The 21,605-nt window shown below is 39.3% G+C and overlaps 1 protein-coding gene across 1 annotated transcript in view; it reads right to left on the bottom strand.

Moving 5' to 3' along the window:
- gmds (GDP-mannose 4,6-dehydratase) overlaps positions 1-20,862 on the bottom strand; it is a 200,959-nt gene extending 180,097 nt beyond the window's left edge. Inside the window, exons 1-3 of the mRNA XM_085436239.1 lie at positions 20,591-20,862; positions 6,205-6,249; positions 446-533 (exon numbers count right to left, since the gene is read on the bottom strand). Of these exons, the coding sequence (XP_085292365.1) occupies positions 446-533; positions 6,205-6,249; positions 20,591-20,689 (232 nt within the window). The 5' untranslated portion in view covers positions 20,690-20,862. The remainder of the gene's footprint in view (positions 1-445; positions 534-6,204; positions 6,250-20,590) is intronic.
- Positions 20,863-21,605: the final 743 nt, after the last annotated feature.

Genomic DNA, 21,605 nt, shown 5'->3' with positions numbered 1-21,605 from the left:
CTGTCCCCACTGTCAAGCACTTGCTTAATAAAAAGCACCTTGGGGAGAGTTGTAATTTGGCGCTATATGCATAAAATTGAATTTTAAAAGTCAAAATTCCAATATATCTGCCATTATTTTTTTCTCCTTTCAGACACACAAATCATAAACAGATTTCACTGACATTTTTTATACATTTATTTACTTCTTTATGCTCTCTAGTTGTGTTTGTGGCTTTCCAAACATGTGTGTCTCCAACAGGTAAGTTGCAGATTGCCTTCCGGTGGACAAACTGTGCAACATCATCACACATAACATGAAAGGGTGTTTCTCCCCTCTCTTCTTTACCTTTTAAATGCATCAGCTACTATAAATGGCAGTAGTGACAGATTGGATAATAGGAAATATCAGCTGATATTTTAATTTGGTTACTCTTTTTTCCTCCGTAAATAAATGAGATACTTACTGCCCTCAGTATGCGTCTGTGGATTTTGGTAAAGATGCTCAATGCGACCTGTGTTGAAGGAGCTGGAACGCCGCAAAATACCATGAACCTGAGAGAAAAGGGGGAAGAAGAATTGTTAAATTTAAAAAAAAAATCTAGTGTCTTAAAACATAACACACACAAAAAAATTAAACTACAATTTACACCATTCATGTCAGTTAATTTGTCATTGTTATTACGATTTCAACATGGGTAAATACAGACTAAACATATTCTGAGGCATGCTGCAGTTTAAAAAAAAGGTTTGCTTACAACGATTACTCCATTCAAGTTTTAATTAAGGCAAACAAATCGTACTAAACTAATAACACACTAACAGAATTATTTGTATTATTATTATTTTATTTCGTTTTCAATGAGTAATTGCACAGCTGATAAAAAAAAGAGGCCTGCTCTTACAGTAAAACCACTGTGTGTTCAGCAGAAGTCGGCAAGAGGTGAACTCTGCCTATATAGTCAAACTACATCTTTAATTATATACACTGAGGTGTCAAAACTAGAGATGGACCGATCCGATATTACGTATCGGTATCGGTCCGATACTGACCTAAATTACTGGATCGGATATCGGAGAAAAATAAAAAATGTAATCCGATCCATTAAATATCACGAAAGCACCTCACAAAACTTGCAACACGACGTAACTCGCCTCAGAACGTTAGCACGTCGGAGCAGTATGCATCACGTGATAGAGCGGCTGTGGCATGCGGGACCTGTCGGTGGTCTGGATAGCATTTGGAGCTTCGCTAGCAACCCGGCATTTCATCTCCGACAAAGTTATCCCCGAGAGAAGTAAAGCAAGTGTGTAAGTCCATCTCTGAATGTTTGTAAAGCATTCCTGCGTTAAGCTTAACAAACGATATATGGAGCGACTGCCTCTTCTTGCTGCTACTTCAATCATGAAACTGCTTAACGATCAGCTGATCGGCTTTTCTGTCGCGAGTCCATCTCTCTGGTTTGTTTTTGGCCCACTTTGCACCAGAAAGAGGAAACCAGTGGATAAACAACAGCAGCAAGTTTAAGCTTGATCAGCTGTTGTTAGAATGTATTTAATATTACTTTCTACACCAGGATCTTTTTTTTTCGTAGCTGACGCTGGTAACTGTGCAGGGGCGGATCTAGCAAAGTTTAGCCAGGGGGGCCGATATGGCATTAACTGGGAAAAGGGGGCACAAAGACATACTTTTCTTTCTTATTCTCATTTAAAATGTCTAGCTTTTAATAAATAATTATCTGACACCCAAAGTTTTAATTTGATGTAAAATGAATAGAAGTCCATTACTGTATATAGTAACTATTAAGTCTAATATATATACCCTAGTAAGCTATAGTACTTTTTCCTTTGGGAAGGTACCATCTGTGCAGTCTGCAATTTTGTTGAAGAAAGATGTTGAATCTATTTAATATTTTAATATATTGAAAAATAATTTATTTCTGTGCATTTTTTCCCCACACTGCATCAAATTAAGGTTGATTACGTCAATTAAGCATCATGAGGTGGAGCATGAGGGGTGGTTCCCTATTTTTTATTTATTTATTTTTGTTGTTGCTGGGAGTTGGAACCCTATTAGTTAGGTTGCTTAATATTTACGCTAAGTACTCTTTAAAATACCAGAATAGGGAGGATGGTGTAGGTTTAAGTTTATTAGATTGATCAGTATTGCTGAACTATGAAATATATATATATATATATATATATATATATATATATATATATATATATATATATATATATATATATATATATATATATATATATATATATATATATATATATATATATATATATATATATTTTTTTTTTTTTTTTTTTTTTTTTTTTTTTTTTTACATACAGGTATAACAGAATAGCTTTAGTGTAGTTGTTGTTTTAAACTTGAGTATGAACTTATACAAAATGCAGCAAGATATTTTAAAAAAACAGTTTTGTTGATTAAAAAACACTATATCGGATTCATATCGGTATCGGCAGATATCCAAATTTATGGTATCGGTATCGGACATAAAAAAAGTGGTATCGTGCCATCTCTAGTCAAAACTCATTAAGGGTACTGGGGAGGTCATCAAATATCGTCTCTATTCGGGAAAGAGTTAAATTTAGGAGTTCTTAGAACTTCCTTTAGCTGCAGCGACCTCCATCAGACACTTCCTCTAGCTGCTTGTGAGACTTCCAAAACAATGAGGAGGAATTTTGGTACATTCCTTTTACAAACAAAAGAGATTCAATTCATTTGTATTTCTGGGATTTTCATTTTCAGTTATTCTGTCCGTGTGTGCGCTGAGTCATTGTCTTCCTGCATCAGTCCTAAATTTCACCTGACTCACTGAAGTTCTTCAGTAAAAATGCCTGGATATCATTTTCATGTCTTTAATCTCTCAGTGACCCAAAGGCATCCACACCCTTACAAATTGCGATGGCCCCTCCACTAAGCATCACAGATTTTTGCAGATTTCTGTGTGACTTGCTGTTGCCTTTGGTTTCTTTTTACATTTGTTAGAACTAAACACTGACCTGTCGGTGGAATCTTTGCTGGATGCCCGCTGGTACAAAGAGTCAAAACAGATTGGACTTGCCTGTAATTTACAATTTGCCGTAAAAGTTTTTTAACGTTTCCCAGCTATTTCTCTAGTTCCAGTAGTCAAAGCCTAATAATAAGGAAACTGGCTCTTATCTTTGACAGATCACTGGAACTGCCACAATCTGTTTCACTGCATACATTGATATAATAGCATTATGTTTAATGGCTCCACCTCAACATTTTGTTTTGTTTTTTCGCTGCCTGTGATCTGTGATCTGTACTCCACATTCTTAGAGGAAGGTCTGCTCAGGGAAGATAACAGGACCTGATCCAAGGGGAGTCCATTAGTGGGACGCTGTTCCCTGACCTCACTTCCTTTATTCACTGTGCACTTCCTGCCTGCCTGTGCACTCCTCTTTAATGCCACTCCTCACAGCACCTCCAACCCTTCCACATCAGCATCCCAAACCTGGAGCTTTTGTTTTTTTCAATAGGATGAGGGCCATGTGACACATCAAACTTATTGGTAATGTCACAAGAAAAACAATGGTGTGCTTGGTTTCAACGTAACTTTATCCTTTCATGAGTTATTTACAAGTTTCTCTTTGTTCACAACCATTGACATGTCGAAGAGGTTAACACGTGAGGAGCGGATCGAAATTGTGTTGATATCTGGTGAACACAGTAACCGGGTCATTGCAGCAGATTTCAATGCAAGATACCCTACGAGACCACCCATCTCTCGTGCTACAGTTAGCAAACTGCTTGCTAAGTTTCGTGAAACTGGTTCAGTGTTGGATTTGCCAAAATGTGGACGCAAAAAAAACTGTCACTAATGAAGAAACATCAGTGGCTGTCCTAGCTTCAGTCAGCAAGAGCCCACAGCGTAGCACTCGCTGCATGTCACTGGAGAGTGGACTTAGTTGAACATCCCTTCGGCGGATATTAGCTACTCACAAATGGCACCGTTACAAACTCCAGCTACTGCAGCATCTCAGCGAGGATGACCCAGATGAATTTGCAGAATGGGCAAAACAAAAATTGGAACAGGACCCTCAGTTCACACAGAAGATTTTGTTCAGTGATGAGGCAAACTTTTATGTGAATGGTGAAGTTAACAAACAAAAACACCGCTATTGGTCTGAGACTAACCCACATTGGATGGATCCCTCCAAGACTGTTGGAACAACAAAAGTGATGGTTTGGTGTGGTATATGGGGTACAACGGTAGTGGGTCCATTCTTTATCAATGGAAACCTCAAGGTCACTGGATATTTGAAATTGCTACATGATGATGTGTTTCCCTCTTTGTGCACTGAAGCTGGCACGTTCCCTGAGTTTTTCCAGCAAGATGGTGCACCACCACATTATGGGTGCCAGGTCCGAGCATTCCTAGATGAGCAGTTTCCTGGAAAGTGGATTGGTCGTCGTGGGCCAGCTGAATGGCCCCCAAGGTCTCCCGATCTGACCCCCTTAGACTTTTATCTTTGGGGTCATCTGAAGGCAATTGTCTATGGTGTGAAGATACGAGATGTGCAGCACCTGAAACTACGGATACTGGATGCCTGTGCTGGCATTTCTCCTGCGGTGTTGCTATCAGTGTGTGAAGAGTGGGAGAAGAGGGTTGCATTGACAATCCAACACAATGGGCAGCACATTGAACACATTTTATAAGTGGTCAGAAACTTGTAAATAACTCATGAAAGAATAAAGTTACGTTGAAACCAAGCACACCATTGTTTTTCTTGTGACATAAGTTTGATGTGTCACATGGACTCTTCCTATTGAAAAAACAAAAGTTGTATCCAAGATGGCCGACTTCTAAATGGCCACCATGGTCACCACCCATCTGGAGGAGTTTGCCCCCTCACATATACTAATGTGCCACAAACAGGACTTTAATATCACCAACCATTCCCATTTTATTACAGTGTATCCATATAAATGGCCCACCCTGTAGTTTCACGCATCAGTTAAAACACTCGACTCCAAGTACACAACGCCCAGCTGGAAACACTCCACGCAAGTCGAGCTGCCCGAGATTCACAGAATTTACAGAAAATGTTAATTTTTTGTGATTTATATTGTTATCGGACGATATATGTCTTATATCGGGATATGAGATTTTGGTCATATCGCACAGCCCTAAAGCTAGGTGTTTCTCCTGCACATCAGAGGGGAAGTGAAGTCATGCTGCGACTGTCAGGAGATGTAATGAAAACTCCTGAAACATGTATGTTAACGTACGTGTGACCTTCTGTAGCCACGACTACACTACAAATGCAGCATACGGCTTCACTCTTTGCCCTCCACATAAACTCTTTACCTGAATACAGTTCACATATACTTCAAGGTCTCTGGGCAATGGACGGGATAGAGAAACCAAAAACTTCTGATTACATAAGACTCAAAGATTTTGTTCTGATTACACCAGTATTAGTTTGGCCACTATGGAAAAGTCTCAGCATAAGCCAGCTCCTTTTCTAGATCTGCAATAAGCCAGCGTCCTCTTCCCACTTTGGGCACAGCTCAAAACACTGCCAGTGGAAAACTGAAGTTTAGTAAGAGACCAGGGTGCAATACAACCGGTTTCTTAACTTCCAGTGCTTCTTCTTGTCTTGTTGGGTCACAAAAGTAATATTACTCTAGTTTTTAATACTTTTTCTCTATGAGAAGAACATTATTTCTCTATCCTGTCCATTCCATTTTTAGAATTCACCCATCCAATCTCACCCTGCAGCACAGACACATATTAATGCCTCCCACACACACAACTTTAAACAACTTAAAAAGAAAGAAAGAAAAAGAAACCATTGTTAGCCTCTGAGTTCACTGACAGACTGTTGACTTTGCGTGTTCCTGAGCACACTGAACAGCAGGTGAAAGCTAGTGACCTCACTCGTATGGCTGTCTAATAACAACCATTTCCCTGTTAATGGTTTGACCTGGGGTAAAAGGACAGGGGTTAAAAAGCTCATGCTGCACCAGGGGCCTTATCAGGGTGAGGTGTGAGTCAGCCAGTGTAAGTAGCTGACTGTCAAGATACGTCACACTCCCTCGGGAATACCCACAAACTGCGGCAACATACACACAGAATGTCGTTCTGTGTGTATGTTGGCATTCACAAGTATCTGCGCACATATGTGCATCTGTGCATGTGTGCGTGCGTGTATATGTGTACAGAGGGGATTTTTATTTTACCTCATAGCCTTTAGCGAGCAGGAACTCCGCCAGGTAGGAACCATCCTGAAAAAGCGCAAGACAACACCAGTTAAGACCTGTCAAATAACACTGCAAAGACAAAGAGTATGATTCACACATACACACCAAATCACAGCAACACAACCAAAACACGATAAAACATTCACCGCCCATTTCGGCTGAATTAATTTTATCACAACGTTTAAATGATTACAGGATGAGAAAATGTTTGACGTGTTAGAGCACCTTTTATTTCCTCTACGGACTCCAGAGATTCAAATTCAATGCTCCTACTAAAACTGAGGATTTAGGAATATAATTAAAGGACACAAGTGATTTATCAGAGAAAAAAGAAATAGATTCTTGTGGCATGATAAATAAAATAGTATTTTCTCTTGTTCAGTCCAATAAGAGTTACATTTCTGGCGATGTGTCTATGACCTAAGCTAACACATTAAGTCACAATTAAGCTTGAGGTCAACTTTGGATTTAAATTTGTGGTATGTTGTTGAGGGAAGAAAAATAAAATTAGCAGTCAAATAATAAATAAATAAGTAAAATAAAAATTCCAGAGTCTCTACTACGGTGTTGAAATTAAATACTTCAGTACTGGCTAATACTGGATCCTGGGATCGTCAGGCATGACGTCCACATGGATCAGGATCGCTGGGCACACACTGGACCTACTTTGAAACGTGTGTGTGTGTTTGTGTACGTGTGCTGGTGATGTGAGAGCACGATCACTGTCAATAAGGTCTTGTTCCCCTCACCCATGTTACTCCATGTCTTTTTACTTGCTCAGATTTTCCGACCACACGTTCTGGAACACTGTGGAACATTCCAACCCAGTCATGGCATCCATCCCTCAATCCCCCTCACACGCACACACATACACACGCACACACACGTATGGCCACACTGCCAAGATGCCAGCCTGAGGCTTCCTCCTCATGTCTGGGGGAAACGGTGAAGGTGGGGGGGAAAGGACCGCAGAAGGAAAGGCTACTAGAGGTTGGGGAGCATGCAGGAACCTGCACTCAGCACCAGGATGGTGGTGTCTTGGGCTACACGCACTTTTAAGTGACAGTAATAGTAATAATAATTATAACAACAACAGTGTAAAGGCATAAAATCTGTTCCTTTTTCTTGGGTATTGTAATCAGAATTGCTGTAGCATTTTGTACAATCTGAAGCCGTTTTAATGCTTTCTGATTGACGCCCATAGGAAGACCATTTCAATAATTTAAACGTGAGGAAACAAAAGCATAAATGACAGTACGAGTGTCACAGAATTGATCAGATTCTTGCAAAATATCCAAGGTAGTCGTAGTAAGGCCTGGGTGACCTTGTTTATGTACTTCTCAAAGCACATTTCTGACGGCTGATTTTACATAGTAAAACCTGATGAAGGCGTCGTCTCATATCAAACCAGTTTGTGAAACAACGCCATTTGACCACAGCTCAAGGCAAACGTGGCGAACGGTAAAAGACGGCGTGAAAAGCAAACACACAAAGGCCTGAGAGATGACGGATCACTGAAGAGACAATAACGGCACAAATACTGGATGTGACCGGAAAAAAAGGTGAATTTAAGTTCAAAGTGTGCTTGTTTTCTCACTTACATACTGGTGCCTCATTTCTGGATGTCAGCAATAGCAACTGCCCCAACCAGATAAATAATCCAAAACATTACTTTACAAATAACAATTATAACGATATTTTTCCCCCCTTTGACAAACCCCAATGTTAAGCTTAATCTGTAGTATCGTCTTACTGAATACAACCCTTTGTTGATTTTTGGTCCCCATTGCGGTCAAAAAGGCGGATGAAGCAGTGTATGCTCTAGGGTGGAGTTACCCTGAAAAGTTGCTCTCTGTCTCTTTTTGCAGTCAGGTCCAAATCACTAGTTCCTTTTGGTTTTTAAAACACAATTATGTAATGGCCATTCTGGTGCAGGATGACATACAATAACTGCACCAATAACTGGTGTAGGTTAATTAAAACCAACAGCTATTTCATTTGTATTAATAATTGTATAATATTTCTTCGCCTTATTAGTAAAAACTGGCGTTTCAAACACAGTGAGATAAATACATTGTGGCTCTTTGCAAAGGTTTGCTCGACATATAGACCAGATGATTAATTAACAGATTATAGCTGCAGCCCTCTGTACTACACTACATGCCTACTTAAAGATCCTGTATCTGCAGGTTGAGCAACCTGGCAGTAAGTTGGCACTGATGCCCAACCTGTTTCTGGCTAAATCCACGTGGGAGATGGGCATGGACGCTGGCAGCCCCTCACCCGTCCCCACGGCGTTCAAAGCTCCGGCCGGTGTCATGTTTTCCTGCCCGTGTGCCAGGGTCAATGCGTTCCATGCCAGACCAATATGGAAAACAAGTCTGAAGAGCTACAGCTCTGTTTCAAAACAAGAGGCTCCTTTGAGGCCATATTAGCCCATAAACCCTGGCCTCACCTCGCCGTTTCCTGTTATGGGGAGCCTGGCGCTTGCTGCGAGTGAGGGGGGCAAGTACATGCACGTTCACCTGCCAGGTCAATGCCACACCACAAAGATTCATTTACACCTATGACACAATATGATCACTCTTCTCCAAAGCTATAGTGCTTGTATTGTATTAAAAAGAGGCTGCTCGGTGACAGGCGTATGAAGGGTAAGCCAAGCAGTGACTGTCTCACATCTGAAAGCTAATTCTGAGTCTGACCTCAGAATCTCAATGAGTATCTGCAGTAAGTAATTCTGCAGGAGGAGCACAAATGTCAACACACGTACAGGTGTGACCACCATATTTATCACCTGACAGGGTGGTGTTACACTTGCAGTAATCTAATGCCAAACAGACTTTGAAGTTTAAATCTCCACCCGATTAAATCTTCGAAGTACAGTTTAGTCCAACAATGTGACAAATGTTTATTTATGTGTAAATGCATATTGTATATATGCATACCTGTGGAGATATTTGTTGTAAGCAAAGGTGCTGCAAGTAGTAAATCAAATAACATAAGGGCATGTTCAGCATTTAAGTGTTACACAAATACTGTGCATAATTACGTGATATAATAATAATAGTAACTAGATTTATCTAGATTTACTGGAAATCCATACACTTAAAATTCTATCCTAATGAAATGTCAGTGAACGTAACGCTAAAGAACGCAAAACAAAGATTAAGGCCAAATACATTCAGTGATAAAAAGATCAGGAGAAAGGCAGAAAAAAAGCAAATGTCAATGCTGAACAGTTAAATCCATCCTTGTGTTTAAAATGTGGCACGAGTGCTATCATTATCCCCAATCAGCATCAATATTACAATTGTTAACGGATCATCATCGTGTGGTTTCATTAAGAGGCCTCTGTATCAGAACCATGAGTCCGGGGTTAGAGGAAAGTAATTCAGTTTTTGCTTTTTCACTTTAAATACACTTAAAAACATGATGTGCTCCTGCTGTAGTGCACAGACGTACGGCACTGTATTTCCCTCAGACCCTAAAGTAAAGTAGCAACATAAATTTGAATAAATAAGTAAATCAGATTAGACTTTAGATCGCTTTGCTACTTAAGCATTAAAGAATACAACATTAACTTGCACACACAAATATTAAAACCCAAATTTTTAGGGTTAAACTTCTGATTTGAGTCACAATATACAGTTCAAAATGAAGAATGAGGTGAAATGAAGTGAAGTATTAAAAAATAAAATGTATTTATTTTGATAATCTGAACTGTTTTACTTATAAACAGCCTGAAAGTGTTATTTACACTGTAATACACATTAAAAATACATTATGAACTAATTGTGTATGCTAGACGCCAAACTGTTTAGAACAGGTTTAAGACATCCAATAAAAAAATACAAGTCAAAAATTAAAACACAACAACAACAAACAAACAAACAAAAACACACCATCCAGTGATTTTAACCCAGTTAATAAATCCAAGGTTTTTTTAACCTGGTTTTGACCAAACAGTTCTTCTTCTGATGTCTTCAAGCATTACTTAGAACAACACAGCCATGCTCATGGCTTTAACCAAAGAGCCTGATGTTTTTGGACAAACATGAACACTGTGAGTTTGGTACCCCCTGCTGGTGAAGTGAGATTTTGTATCCAGTTCTTTCCCTGGGTCAGCTTTGTGACCTAAAATACCAAAGTAAGTTGATATCACCTGTCCAACATTACGCAGAAAAAGCCCAAATGGAAAACGTTTTTATTCCCAGTCTGAAATTTTAAGGGCTTAGCCTGTGTGCTTACCAACATGATTTATGTAAACACAGGGGCCATACATGGATTTATTTGTCATTGTGCATAAGCTACAAATGCATCACTCTAATGGGTTTTCTTTAGACCACAGGCAGAAGCTGCCAAGCACGCCACTAGTCTGCAATTAGGCCTGATATGGTATAATGAAGCTGTAATCACAGACCACGATACACAAAACCCTGTGCACACGCAGACTCACACACTGCATTAAGTAGGAACATTTGGTGTGCTACATGAAGAGCAGCCTGAATCTCTTTCCTCTACTTTAGGACCATTCAGGCATGTCCCTGAAATAATGAGTGAACAGCACTCGCAGAAGCAATTAAGAAGCTGCACAAGGACCCACAGCCTTAAGATCTACGGACACTATTTTTAATTTAGAGCAGTAAAAGATCAAAGACTAAAGTCAAAAAGTCTTTTTTTGTGTGTGACTTAAATCTAAGGAAAAAAAAAATCTTATGCAAACCTTATGTTTAAGTGAGTTTAAGATTTTCAGTTAACTGTCAAAACTGTCCCTTTTAATTTTCTGTCACTCAGTTTGTTTCCCTGCTCTTGCACATATTTAGGACACCCTCGCAGCCACTTTTCTATTTTTGAAAAAGAAAACCACAGCAGGCCGTGTTTGACCACCTGACCTGACAAGTCATTTCAGACTGATTTATTTTACCAGTGTGTGTTAAGTACTAACATACCACATACAGGAGTGTGTTTGTGTGCACTTACATGCAGTTTCACATTTCTTGCACACTAATTAGTGGTTGGACTTTCAGCTGGAAGCATGTGGTATGTGTATACAGTTACATTAGAAACAAGGACTTTCCATGGCCATACTATAACTGAGGTCACTTAACTCTTCTAGCCCTCAGGACACAAACCGTATCAAAAAACTAAAGTATGTGCTGTGCAGTCCTTCTAACATGCCAATGAAACATGAAATGAAAATAGTGGCATGACGGTTAATATATCACAAGGCTCATCTAAAATGTCCTTGTGTTCAAAGGGATAACGATGCAGAGCTGGAAAATATACAATATACCTGCCTTCTACTAAAGTAAGAATCACTGAATAACTTGACAGACGTAGATACCTGTGGTATCAATGTGAACATCCTAGTAATTAAAAAAAAAAATAAACTGATCTTGTTTGACCTTTGATCTTCAAACTCATCCGAGAATTTTAGTAAAGCATTTTTCTTCAACTCGACTTTTAGGGTTTTCCATTAAGGAGTAGTACTTGGTACTGGGGTTCCAAGTACAGCTGAGTCAATCAGAAAATGTGATGTCACGCTGCATGCCGCTCAATGTTGTCACTCAACGAGTAATGAGAGGAACTCCTTCACAAAGCTAAAATTTTTGAAACCCAGCAATCAGGGAAACCGTGACACAAAAACCAACGCTGAGGACCCCGAGTTGAGCTGTAGACCAAGCAGCGGACATCCTCCATTGTTGAGCTGCGTTTATGTCGCATACAAATGACATCATCTTAGGACTTTCAGACGCATTGCTATAACAACCCCACGCACATTAGGCGCTAATCTATTGTAAGGGGAAAAGACCAAAAATGAGTAGTCGAGCTGAGCTGAGCCGGTGCTAGTGGAAAAGAGGCTGTAGCTACACCTGTGGTATCAATTTCAAAAGCCTACGTCGCCTCATTCTCTGGTTATCGCATTCGCAGGATTTTCAGAAAACTTGACCTCTGACGTCGAGAACTCATGAGAATTTGTAGTAGATGCACCTATGTTTTTTTACCATTTACAACTAACTGCAGCTGGACTTGGCTTACATCTCTTTTCCTGAATAAATAGAAGCTGACAGACTTCATTCAGAGGAGGACTCGGCCTTTAAGGAGCCATCAGCAGCCGTTATGAGCAACAGCGGAGATGTGTGCACGGATTCTTAGCTTTATGATTATTATTACTGGCACAGGCAAACACTCTATCCAGTGTTGCTAACAGTGGAGTCTAGGGAAGGAGGCAAGGAAGGAATGAGAGTGTATAAAACACCAACAAAGGATGAAGGAAAGAGGCCTGTAGGTTGAACATCAAAAAGCTTGCGGGGTCATACTGCAATCTAGTGCTGTTTTCCCAACCAGAGGGGTTGAAGAAAGAAGTGCTGGTCTCAAAGCCAAAGTAAAGTTTTACTGTGGAACAGAGAAGGTGAACCTGTCCTCTTTGTAACCCCAGCTAATAAAAAAACCACACTATCAACCAGAACCCCTGCCCAGCTCCACAGCTTTGCCTTGGCACTCAGGTGGTCTCCCATACCTCACACTCTCTCAACCCAATACTTCACACCAAGACAGCAGTCAAAAGTATTCAGGCCGAGCAGCGTGTTGCCCTGAAATTTATGAACAGTAGTTAGCCAACTGATTTACAGCATCGCAGTGACCCCGGTGGCCTGACAAGTGACTTCTGAGATGTTGTATCCAGATGCCTGCCTGCTTGCCTCCTGCATAGGCTCTCAGTAGTCAGTAATAGTAAAGCCATGACTGGTGAAATAAAAATGAATTAACACTGTTATTCTTTTTTCCTGTTAAAGAGGGTGAGGGGAGATGGACCTTTGCTTGTTAAAGGAATGTGAGATGTTGAAAATGACTTTCCAAGACCGCTGAAAGTTGTCTCTCCAGGGCCGGATTCTGGTAAAGGTCAACGGACTACTTTTATTCCCTACCATGAAATATTTCTCAGGTTTCTGCTTAAGTTTGCTTCAGTGCAAATCATCACATGGCAACAGAAATTCCTCTTATATCTGTACGCTACATATGACATACACACACACCACTGATATCTAGGTCATGGACAGGTTATATTATTTCTACTTCTTTAGATAAAGCAGAACAAATACATGGAAGAGTGAGACGTAAAAAGACTATGAGTAAAGGAACAGGTAACGAGAGCAGAATCTTCTCGTGTCATATCGATATAACATTTATAATACATTGAAAATGTTGAAAGTTTGACACAAATTATGTTTCCTTTAATATTAAATTGACTAGATTAGAATATCTTGGAAATAGTAGTTAAAATCCCAGATTATATCTTTATTCCTTTTATCTGTAGGTAATAACTTTACAGTCTATGAGCTTTATAACAGAGTACTAACAAATTCCATCTGTATGATCTTCAGTACAGTCAGAAAACAGGAGCTGTTCTTTATACTAAACTAATCCAGTGATGCTGTATGTTAGACACTCTTTGCATCTAGAATGATGGTTGGCTAAAGAGGCTAACACTTGAAACTGCTAGTGTGACATCGCCATCAGCATCTCATCACACATCTCAGAACAGATCTGACCAATTCCAGCCACTCCATTCGAAACAAGCACGCTGGAACACAAAACACGCACTGGTACTGAATACACAAATAGTATAATAACACTATAACATCAGGACCAGCTCGCTGTCGCTTGATGTTGACCTGTGCTCACAATGTGCTCGCACTAATCAACTAGCGGAAAAGTGAGAAAACGCTAGAGTCCAATGGTGTGCACCATCTTTATTTCGTTATCCCTGTAAGAAACACCTAACGATAAATGTGAAGTACTGTGCAACCATCTGGAGCCACCCCCCATTCCTTAACATTTTTCTAAGAAAATGGAAAACAAATGCAGTGATTTATTAAAAGTGTGCAAATGATGCAAATACTTAAGTTGTTACTTTCTAATCATTTTACAAATAATTATAGCTCTTGGTGGCAAGTTATTTTTCTGAACCTACTAATAAACTGACAAAATTGATTACAGCAAACAACACAATACTTAACATCTAAATACATTCATGTAAAAAAAAAGAGAGAGAGAATCATTGAAACATTAAAAATGAACTTTGGTTAAACTGTGGTATTAGTTATGCTAAAATAAGGGGCATACAAAATAAATGGCCCACTGTGTAAGTTGGGCTACAGCGTAATTTTGCCACTGGTAGGATAAATCAGGTGTAAGACTGCAGCTCTTTACGTTTTCAGACTTAAGAACACAAATCCAAACAAATATGTTAATACACTATATAATAAACAAACAGCCCTAAAACGGCGTTTGCACAATTCTAATAAGCCTGAAAGTCGTGACTTGGTAAGATCTCTCTTAGGCAAGCTTCTTGTAATTAGTATTCATGAATAACAGTCAACAAAACATTTTAAAAGTGGACACAATTGCCAGAATTTGTCAGTTTGTCCCGGGAGCTATTCATTTGAAAAATCCCATTAGGGTTGTGTCTTGCACAGGGCGCTTCAACGTACAGACACAGGAGCTGGGGATCAAACTACCAACCTTCTGAATAGTTGACAAAACAACTGTTAGATACAGATATTTCTCTAATAGGTTGGTGGAGATCAAAGAAGAGCTCAAAGGAAATGAAAATTTCATTTAAACCTGCACATAAAAACATCTTTAATTATTTTTATTTCCTTCAGTGTTTAAGCTTTTTTGTGTGTTCACAATCCTGTTATGAAACACGTAGCTGAAAGCACAAAATTGATGTGAACAAAAGAGTGTAAAGCAAGTATTAATGCACCCTAACAATACACCCTGTATTAGGGCTGTTCGATATAACGATATATATCGGATGACGATATAAAAACGTCTACCATTTCCTATTACGCTATCGTTTGTTTCGTCGTGTCGTAAAATAAACTGTTTACAGCAACATTTTTTCACTGTAGTGGCTTTATTAATTTCTTCAAGTTCTCTCTTTCTCTTATATTTAATATAACCACACTATGGACGGACAAGCGCCTGTTTTTAGGTTAGCAACAGTGACGGTAAAACCATCGCGTGGCTCTGCTGTCCGCTTGTTTGTGTTCCACGTAAACCTTTCACAATAAAGCTCAAGATCCTGTTGAGACTTTTCAAAATAAACTGAATCACGTGAAAGAGTATTCACAGTGCTTACGGATGAGAAGCAAAAACGAGCCGTCAGATGCTAAAAACTAAACCTTAGACTCAAACGTTAGAACAGGCGTTTCCCTGCGTAATAAATACAAAGAAAAAGGCGGTCGTTACAACCTGTGGCTAAAAATATAGTTTTATGCATTGGTTAAAACACTCGACTCCAGGTACAGGACACGCAGGTGGAAAAAGTTCACGTAAGTCGAGCTGCCCGAGATTCACAGAATTTACAGAAAATATTACGTTTTTGTGATTTATATCGTTGTCAGGACGATAAATGTTTTATATCGGGGATATGAGATTTTGGTCATATCGCACAGCCCTACTCTGTATTATTTTGCTAATGGCAATGAAAAAATTCTGTAGAACACATGTGAGTCATCTGAATGTGCTTTCTGCACTAGTAAACCTGCAGTCGCAAGATTTTCAAAGCTGTCACATGCAAAGTTCGTACAGGTGTTTTTTTTACACATCAACACTAAATGGATCACGTACCAGTTCAAAATTATATTTCTGCACTGCAAAGCTACCAAAGCACTGTGTGATCTCAGTGCAAAGCGTGTTCACTTTATCAGCAAAATGCATATTTGGGAACACTGTAGTGGTGACTTGGCTTGACACTGTTTGGTAATAGGGAAAGTGAGCAAAGTTCCTTTGCTGCGTTTGACTGACTTGAAAAGACCTTATACATACGCATCATACATATCTGTGATCACACAGCCTCATCCCCCAAGCTGAAGGTTTAGTGTAATAAGAGGCTTAGTTATGTCGCACAGAAAAACCAACTTACACCTCCACTTTTTGCCCCATTGCACTATAGTGTTCTGTTCACCCCCTGCATCTTCTCCCACATCATTCCTACAAATCTACCTTTTTCGCAGCGACTCCATCTGTTTTTTAGTCGCATAAATTAGTTCCAAGCAGTTTCATATCAATTACACATTTAGATACTTCATTAAAGATTCCTTTTGCCCTGGTTGTAGTATGCAATGATTTAAAGCCCAAACGTTCCTCTATGACACATAAACTGCAGCCCCACAGATGAAGATGGCCAGCTGTGCTGTGTCAGTAGTGTCAGTGCTCTCATCCACAGCCACAGAGTATTCAATGAAATCTTTTCCCTTTTCCATCAACTGTGCTTGTAAATCAGAGACAAGATCACACATCCAATCAGCAACAGTATTTGTGCTTAAGCCAACATTTGAAAATGCTTGTGTTTCTGTGGACACAAGATGCCGCACACTTTAATCGTGGAGTATTTCAAAAGCTCTTCCTCTTTCTTCTCTGCTACTACAAAACCTGCTTTCACAGCAGCTCTCTGGCTTTGCTTTGATGTGACATCAGATTATCAGATTCTTCTCAAACTTCCAAATTCTGCACCTACTGCTATGTATCCAGGTTTTTGTACTTGTCCCAATGTCGTGTTGCATAGCGCTGTTTTTATTCTTTAATTGCTGGCAATGTCAATAAAATGATACTATCCCTCCCTCCTGTTTTCAAAATACACTCTTAGCTTAGCCATTTCTTAGGGACTAACCTAAATGTCAATATATAAACTCTGACTTGAATTCATCCACATACTACTGTGTAGAGGTGGGAATCACCATACATATTATTGCAATTTTTTAAAATATTTTGCGATATTCAGATTCTGTACATAAAGGTAAACTTTATCAATATTCATTATATCTAATATCAAAGTCTCGCACTCAGTCTTTCTCTCATTTCAGTCAGTTTTATTGTTGACAAACTGAACGGTTTGTATTACAGTCTAGTCCAACTTAACTGAATGCAACCATCTGGTACAATTATAGCTATTCTGAACTATGCAATTTGTAAAAACTATGCAGCCCCTTCAGCAACTGAAGAATTTGAAAGTAAATTAAAACAAAATATAATTTTACATTAAATAAAAAAGTTTTAAACTGAATTAAAATAAAACATGTCTTAAATTAAAATAAGTAAACTGTCATGTTTATTGCTGCCAAAAAAAAAAAGTTAAACACATTTGGACATTGAAGGAATGTCAGGATTCTTGCTCAGAAAAAGGAGCTGATCAACATGCTCTGAAGTCAGAGCACAAAAACTTTTTTTGTAACAAAATATCGATTTCTGCTGTCCCTGTATCGATACATTATTAGCAAACAAAATATCACGATACTACACAGTATCGATTTTTTCCCCCACCCCTACTACTGTGTTACTAATGCATTATGGGACCGTTGTTTATACAAGTCTGAGTTATATGAGACAAAGATTGCTTTGGGATTTTAACCTTAAATGGTGGACTTTAGAAACTCGTCAGACTGGTGAGCTGCTGTGTTGTAAAATGACAAAACCATACATATGACCAGGATGTAAGCTCTTTATGCAGTGGAGTTGGATTTTTATGATTTTTATGATTTTTATATTCAACAACATTTTGGAAAATACTTCAAGTACTTACTGGCGAGTTAAAATTCTAACACATTTAACTGCTGTAGTTACATGAGACTATACACCCTACAGGGAAATCTTTAGGTTTTAAGTGTGTGTTCAGGGGGACTGAATACCACCATTACACCTCGGGCACTCTTACATCTCGGGCACACAGAAATTGTTGTGGCTTCTTTGACACACATCAACAGAGAGCAAGGGGACTACACCCTAAAAAGTTGTGCTTTAAGTGTATGCATTGCCATGAGATGCAAAGATTCAAACTGAAAACTGAAATACAAAAATACATAAACTATACAGTATGTGTTTCCAGGGAAAAAGATGCAGAAATGTGCGCACATATCACAGAAAAATGCCTCAGAGTCACACAAGCGTGAATGTGAGCTTGAAGCCATTTATAATTATTAACATGTTTGATGAGCAGGTGATCCCCATAAAAAGAGTCTGAGAAAATGTCCGGGAACATAGCAGTAGTAGTAACTAAAAATAAAGTTACCATTCCTTGTGTTTGTGAGGATCAGCCACAATAACACACCTTTGCCTAGCTATCTAGCTTCTCTCTGTATTACATCATACAGCTCCAGCAGATCCCAGAAGCAATGTCTGAGATCTCTGTTCAGAAGAGTGCAGTGCCAGGAACAGCAAAGAATCTCCCAGGCCTCTGGTAAAGGACCCGAGCTTTAGGGATAAAGGAGAGTGTGGGGAATGCAATTTTTTTTTGTATGTATGTATTTAATTATTTCTTTATTACAATGAAAGGCTGACCATATCGAATTAATGTCTGAATATAAATGAAATAAATGCGAATATATTGAATGAAGAGTGATGTTACAGAAGCTTTGGCATCACCTGTTGTTTTAGATGCGTAATGTTAAAACATGTCATGTGTCACAGTGTCACACTGTTACTTCTTGTTCGAGTTGCATGCTTTAAAATAGGCTGTAATAAACTGGCTATGCTTCAGCATCCTATTTGGACCTTTATGTTTTGCACTCCACTTCACTCAGTGATTCATTTCATTTTCTTTTTTCTTTTTACTTTAATGTCTACTTACTGTTAGCTGTTGGCATAAAAAAATTACACTGTTAAGTTTGTAAGAAATAAGGAAAATTTGAATTTAATTTTACATAATCTTCCTTTAGGACTGCTAAAGGTTCTACGATGAAGCAGTAGCTACATTTGTCATCTGTAGTAAAACACTGAAGCATCTCTTTTATTAGTTTGGACAGTACATGCATTTTCCATGGAATTGTGTCTTATTTCTATTACTTAGGAATGCTGCACCACCTGCTGACTTTTTCTACATCTCTAGTTCTGTTTACTGTGGTCCACGTCAGTTGATGACTTTGTAGACTTGTAGCTTTTCCCCGTCCTTTGTCGTTCACGCAGGGGAAAGATTCAAGTTAAATCCAAGTAAATGCGTCACTGCAAACCATGTGACAATATTTGGTCCACTTATATTCATTTATTTATTTATCTATACAGGCGTATGGACTGCCTATGTGTGCTTCCACTGCTGGCCGAACCACCATAATTTCCCTATTAGTTAATTAAGAAACACGCCTGACTTAGCTGGTTATCATCACAGCTCAACACCTGTGTGTGTGAAGCTGTGTCATGGTGACATTGCTTTGTTCAAAAAGAGCACATGTGCTTCATCCTTCATAAATGCTGACAGTTAAGCTGCTAGATTTGTATCACTCTGGGAATAGGAAACATCCGGCTCCACAGTAAAGAACTTGTTCAATGGGCTGTTGCAACCCGGAGCTTATCTTTCCAGGAAATGATGTGATGATTAAACAGCAGTAAGTTCAGAGGATTTGCAGCTGACCAGTAATGGAAATAATTTATAGTAACTGATAGTTTCGTCCAAACTAGTCTACAAATTGATGATGTGACACGATGACTTGTGTTTCTAGAGTAGTGTCAACACTGCCTTTCGTTATGGTTTGCTGTGTGTCATTCACTATGCCATTCACGGTCTGCAGTGCGTCTCTGGAAACAACAAATTTTATTGTAATTTACTGTGTATTGTATTGTAATCATAAACTTGTACACATGGGTTACTGTGTAGCATGGTTTGCAGGATTGCTGGTGGCTACTTTCAAGTCTTAGGCAACTTTTTTTGTTTACGTTGTTTTTTTAATCTCAGCTGATGGTTTACAGAGTTTAAAGGTTTAAGGTTAATTCTACACAGAGACACCTAAACATTCATGTTCTGTCATTTTTTTAATTTAAATGTTCACATCACCACGTTGTCTGTGACCAGAACAGGTTGAAAAGCTGACAAACCAGAAAGCATGACGAGTTCCACCTGAACTACCTATTTGACTCCCTTTATCTGACACCAGTGCGCTGTCACTGGCTGTGTGTGGACTCACAGAGCCAGAAACGTGTACTCTGACGACATTCTTGAAAACTTGGAAGTATACTACAAAGACAACTGACTAGAAAGAGCAGAAGCGTTTTCTCTTAAAGCGTGAATGAGACGCAAAATTAATTCCCTTTCTGGGAGAATTTCAATGCGACATAAAATCGCACACATCAACAATCCTATGCAAAATACACAAAGAGCACATTTGAATGGGATGGTGAATTACCGCCTTTCTAACTCCTGACAGGTGTAAGTGACACCGGCAGCTTTAATCACACGTTTCCTCTCAAAATTAACCACGAACGAGGAGGTACTGAGGCTTTCACCAGCAGTGACGATTAAAGTGCGCCATTGGAAAGCAAGGTTTTATAAACTGGGGTTTGTCCATCCCATCCCACAGTGCAGTAACTTTACCTGCCCGGTGATGCCGGTGATAACGGCTACTTTCTTCTCATTCTTCGGCTCTCCATGAACATCGGAGCTAACGGTGGCAGTCTCGAAGCACTGAGCCATCTCTGACCGGGTGAATGTTTACGGTTTGCTGCCTCACTGACCAGCCGGACCCAGCAAAAGGCTTCCGTCAGTTTACCGTCTGAGTACCACCGACCCTCCGCCGCATCCGTAAACCAAGCTGGAAACCGCTGCACGCTGTTACGTATGAGGAAGCGTGATGAAGTTGGCCAATGGGAACCGAGCGAGAAGAAGCAGTAAAACACGCTTGCCTAAAGAGAGGAAAGCCTGTGAGCGCTAAATAGTTTTTTCTTGCAACAGCGTCACTAGAAGGACGGAGGCAGAAATGCAACCAATGACTGTTTCTAACAGCTAAGAAAAAGACTTTTGAACACTTCGCAAGTATTTGTTCACAATATAGGCCATAACTCACAAACCTGAGCACAACTGAAACTTTTAAATGTAGTTTAAAAATAAAACATTTTAGAGTGATCCTGATTATTTTCTGTTTTGTTTATATTATAGGCAGCACAATGTGATTAGCACTGTTGCCTCACAACAAGGAGGTCCTGAGTCTACGGTGGTGAGGTTTGCTGTTGTGGTACGCAAGCTGCTTGGCATACACCTTGTAATGAAGAAAATGACTTGTGAACATTATAGTAATAACATTTAATTGTTTTTAGGCATGTTATGTCTAATACTTTATTAGGAGAGATCAGCTCAAAGTGTTCTCTCCTTTCACCAAGCTCCATGAAAAAAGCTCGAACACTAACACGCAATTTTTGTGGTGATGTAGTGCACTTCACGTCACTTGTCCATAACGAAGCAAGCCTGGTTACACACCTCACAAAAGTCTTCCTAGTGCACAGTGTAAGACACACAGCCAGGGGCGATAGGTCAGACAATCAATGTATTCAGACACTGGATAAATAGTATAACTGTAATAAGTTACTTGAATTTTCAAAAATCGCCAGTATAT

The sequence above is a fragment of the Copadichromis virginalis genome, linkage group LG17, assembly GCF_057382275.1.
Source record: "Copadichromis virginalis isolate Kocher_CV1m ecotype Utaka linkage group LG17, C_Virginalis_male_GT1.1, whole genome shotgun sequence".
Classification (NCBI taxonomy): domain Eukaryota; kingdom Metazoa; phylum Chordata; class Actinopteri; order Cichliformes; family Cichlidae; genus Copadichromis; species Copadichromis virginalis.
Note: the sequence above shows the minus strand (reverse complement) of the source record. Positions and strands in the feature narration are given on the sequence as shown.